Source organism: Halyomorpha halys, unplaced genomic scaffold (assembly GCF_000696795.3).
Source record: "Halyomorpha halys isolate HHAL.00 unplaced genomic scaffold, Hhal_1.1 Scaffold1075.1, whole genome shotgun sequence".
In the NCBI taxonomy this organism is placed as follows: domain Eukaryota; kingdom Metazoa; phylum Arthropoda; class Insecta; order Hemiptera; family Pentatomidae; genus Halyomorpha; species Halyomorpha halys.
In genome coordinates this window covers 11,107-16,088 of record NW_027115455.1, presented here as the reverse complement: position 1 = coordinate 16,088, position 4,982 = coordinate 11,107, and the positions used below count along the sequence as shown (strand labels likewise).

General features: G+C 32.8%; 1 protein-coding gene across 1 annotated transcript in view; it reads left to right on the top strand.

The window, feature by feature from the left end:
• The first annotated feature begins 2,498 nt into the window (after positions 1 to 2,498).
• The window catches only part of LOC106688196 (vacuolar protein sorting-associated protein 37B), a 6,940-nt gene continuing 4,456 nt past the window's right edge, over positions 2,499 to 4,982 (top strand). Inside the window, exon 1 of the mRNA XM_014432547.2 lies at positions 2,499 to 2,763. Coding sequence (XP_014288033.1) covers positions 2,632 to 2,763 — 132 coding nt within the window. The 5' untranslated portion in view covers positions 2,499 to 2,631. The remainder of the gene's footprint in view (positions 2,764 to 4,982) is intronic.

The window sequence follows — 4,982 nt, the reverse complement described above, 5'->3', positions numbered from 1 at the left end:
ATTAATGATCTAGTTGAGAGGATAATGATTAATCACCCTGGGGTCCAAGCACTTCTTTTTGCGGATGACCTAGCTATCTGGGGAACAAGTTCTAGTATGGGTGGTCTGGAAGAAACTTTAAATAAAGTCATGAACACGCTACACGACTGGGTTAATGAAAATGGAATGACAGTTAATCCATAATAATACAAAATAATAATATTATATTATTATAGATAAAGATCTCTAAAACCTAACTCACTAACCAGTCTGCCCCTCCAGGGATTAATACCTTATAAATTAAGGAAAATACATGTGCATGTTGTTATGAGGAGAAGGTGTCTCACAATTTTCACCCCTCCCTTTTCCACACTAATAACATTTTAATTATAATCGTAAAATTGCACTCGGGACACCTGCAGTATAGCACGAGCAGGTCCCGATGTAAACAGGGTCTCTTCGTCAGCTTGAATCTGATTTAGGATGCTCCTCTTCACTCTGCAGACGACCGCTGCTTTTAAAACCTCTGCATCTTCACTATCGAGTAGACTATCGAAGTAGTCTATCGAAATTGCTTCCATTCGGCCTATCAGTCGGTCACCCCATTTTATGAAGTGGCTCAATTCTCCTGTTTCCCCGGTAAACCATTCGAGGTCAGAAACGGCCTTCCTCAAGTTTTGGGCGGTTGCTGTACGTACTTTTACCCACTCAAGTGTTGTGGCGTGGGCTAGAGAAACTTCCGGTAGTGGAGACAGCTCCGGGGGTGGATGAGACACCTATATGGGAGGTGGGTTCTGAACCCCATTTTGATTTAAAGCTTCCAGGTTCCTGACCGCTTGTCTGACCATACCGTTGGCAGCCATTCATTAAAATTCTTCTTTAAAGCAAATATTACTCCGGTATCTAATGTTACCGGGTTTCGCCACCAGTTAAGTATTGGCAAAAGCAAAATGTTAAAAATGAGAAGGAATAAGATCTAACACGCTTGAACTGCTGTAACATACTGGCTTTATTGTATTCGGTACATCTCTTATATACATTCGATCAGCTGATCCCCTCAGTCAGCTGACATCGAAATAACAGCTGACTAAAGCTTTTATATATAAGTTAAGTATCGGAGAAAGCAAAATGTCAAAAAAGAGAAGAAGGAATAAGATCTAACACGCCTGAACTGCTGTAACACTGGCTTTGTTGGGTTCGGTATATCTCTTTATATACAGTCGATCAGCTGACATCGAAGTAACAGCTGACTAAAGTTTTTTCCGTAGGGTGGGTTCGTCACTCCCACGCTTATTTTTTTATGAGTGCCACCCAAAGGCTAACGGGCCTCACAAATGCTCGGGGGTGGTTGTGAGTGAATTTTGCATTATTTTGTGCTTGAAAAAAGCCCGGGTGGGGCCGGGCTTCGATCTGACAACCTGTGGGTAGCTTACGTTACAAACCCGCTTAAAATCGATATATTCACCGTTTGCCACAGAGCAAAATATATACAATAAAATTTTTACATCACACTTTAACATTCCTCTGTGGCTGACAACTCCTGGGAAAATTCTGATGAGGAATCAAGTCTGGTCAAACCAATATGATCCTCTTGTGAAAGAAGTGAATTTATTGGAATATAACCCTGATTATGCTATTGTACTCCCTAATGGCAAAGAGACTACCGTGAACCTTAGACACCTTGCCCCAGCTGGAAACAATGATAGAAATCTTATTGAAGAGGAGAATTTTCAAGAATTTCTAATCATTGACAACTCCCTCCATCCTTCTTCTGATACAACTCAAGTCGAAGTATCTAGATTGGACTCACCGACCAGGTACTTATGCACCAGGGATATTCCGAATTGGAGGGAATCATCAAAGGACCAGCCATTGAAAAAGCCCCTTCTCTGGCCGAATCTCAACCCAGTCCTCAGCAGATACTCCGAAGGTCAACTAAACCAGATAGGCTCCATTATTCATGTCCTTAAATGAAGAGGAGGAGAATGTGATGAAATATCTTATACCTCATATTATCATATGTTTTCATTTACCTTACTTCTCATTTCCATAATATTATCATTTTTTTAATTTACCCTACTTAACCTCTTTTGTGTTAGTTCTATTATGAATTTAATAAAGCCTTACTTTCAGCTTTTAAAAAGGTACATAAACGGAACATTATAGAAAAGATAGACTTAATGTAGGAAAAGTAAATACATATATATATCTATCAATTGATTCTATGGCTTAAATTATAATACTAGCCGCGAGTTTGTATTTAATCTATAAGTTATGTTTACACATTTTGTTTTACATTTTTTCTTTTATTAGAAATCTAATTAAAAAAAGTTGAAAAACTGAGGTTGATGGATGACTATAGATATATTTAGAAATAAATACTTATTTATACGTTAAGTAAATATTTTATTAGATTAATGACAATGAAATTTTCTCAACTCGTTTTTTCTTTACTCTTTCCTTTTCCTTTAACATTTTCTTTCAATAGGTTTGATTTACTTGAACCTCTTTGCATTATTTTCAGCCTTTGTATCTTGTGAACAATTATGAAGTTTTACCTTTGTGTATCGAAAAGATCAAATTTTTTTTATTTTTTTCTCTTTGATGTTTTAATGCGTAACTAATGTTTAAAAGTTAAATATAAAATTAAACATGTCATCTGATAATCCTACTTCGGATTATTCATCAGTTATTGGTTTCCTTACTCACTTGACAACTGAGGAACTTAAGAGTATTTTAAATGATGATGCTAAATTGGATGAACTTTTGAAAGAAATTAAACAAGTATGGCAATTTTTATTTCTAATAATTTTAAGTATATTTATTGCTTACAAGTTTGAATCCTGTTCTTATAGTTGCGATTGTAATTCATTAAAACTATCCTTCAAAAACCATAAATTAGTCTTTTTTGTCTTGATGTTATTTAAAAGAATGAATTAGTTAACTTTGCAAGGCATGATAAGTGTGTGAAGTAGGGGGAAAACTGATGATTTATTATAGTTATTGTTTGGAAAATAATTTTTATCGTTTAAAAAAGTGGTTCCCAACCTGTAGAATTATGATACATAAAGCCTGATATTGAAACATCTGTTGACCATCTTTTTTCAGACTTGGCTGAAAGGGGCTTCTCCAGGTTATAAGTTTTGAAAATTATGTTACTTAAAAGTACATTTTGAGGCACTTTTATTGTTTATTTTCCTCTTAAAACCTTTCAACCAACATTCCAATGTCAGGAAAGGTAAATAACAAAACAGTTCTAACAATGAGTTCCCTTGAAGTAAGTTCTCCAGGGCCCTCCTGCCGCCCATCTGTGGTCTGCCACCAGTTGTAATTTAAAAGAAATATATTTGTTGTATGGTATTTCGGTTAGTATAGTATCATTGTCTATTATCAAATATTTGGAAATTAAAATTCTGTTAAGTTACAGTGTTTATAGTTGATAATTGAAGAGTATGTGGAAGAACATAGTATGTTACAACATTTGAATGGTTAATTTGTCATTACAATGATACCTCTTGACAAGGACCTCTCTCTTTAAGTGACAGGTCATGGTTGTAAGAGGTTAAGTCAAACATGAATAGGAAAAATTTGTCAACGTTTTTAGTTTTATCCATCACAACAATCAAATAACGTTAATCAAATTTGCTGTAAAATGGTCATTAGATTTAAGGAAGAAATGGGTTAAAGATGATTCTTTGAAAAATAAGGGGGAAAGTCTGGAGGATTGGGATGAGGGGTTATGAAGGTGTTTGGATATAATATAACAATGCATTACCTTATTTTAATTCTATATTTATATTTTTCTAAATTGAGTATTATTCCTATTTCAGAAGTACCACAATATATGTTTTAGAATTATTAAATAAGGTGCTTACGTTCCTTCTGTCTTTGGTTTATTTGCTAAGCAGAAGGTTAGTACCCTAATTTGTTTGTTTTCTTTTTTCCTCGACCATCATTTTGTCTCTTGATATATTTATTCTAAACTTATTTCTTTTTTTCTTTGTTTTACTATATTTGGTTTTACATATCTTTTATTTTATTTGATATTGCTCCACCTGTAAATTTTATGCCTAATATTTATTGCTCTATTTTTTATTTATACTTAATTCTGTACATCTTATTTATATTTTCTTTTAAATATACACATATTTTAGTCCTACCGTAGTTTACATCTTATAGTCCCATCCAGTTTACAATATTTTTAGTTTTTTTTTTGTTTTTTTCCTGTTTTTAGCCCTCCAAAGTAGGGTGAAACAACTTTGTTTCACTCAACTGCTTATTATACAAAATTGGTGCGTAACAATTAGTTTTCCTATTTTAAATACAGTTCATTTTTTTATCACCACCTAGACCATCTTTCTTCATCAAAAACAAAACAAGAAAGTTAAATAAACCTTCTACGAGGTGCATATTCAGACCTAACTTTGCAAATTCTAATTATTAGTGTATGAAGAAGTGGTGCTGTCTATAAGAATTATATATTATTTTAGATATTTTCAATTACAAATCACCCATGTTCACTCAAGAACTTCACCTTCAGTTTAAAATGAAAAATAAATAGCAATATAAGGAAGTTTAGAACTAATGATGACTTTCAGGACTCATCACATTTACTGCGAATTCTTGTATAAAAATTTTCAACTATTAAACAGTCTGAATACCTGAGTAGCACCTTATTCTAAAACATATAATCTAAAATAGGAATAATACTCAATTTTTCTCGGATTCAAATGTTGTAACATAATATGTTGTTCCACATACTCTTCAATTATCAACTATAAACACTGCAATTTAACAGAATTTTAATTTTCAAATATCTCTTATATATATATATTGTAATATGCTCTTTTTTAGTATATAGTATATTTTGATGTATAAAGGGTTTTTAATATGTTTTATTTTATGTATCATTTTAAGATTGTTAATTTGTTTTGTTTATCCAAAAAGCACGCTAACCAATTTTCATTGTCTATAATAACTTTGTGATTCAAAACAAAACCAAG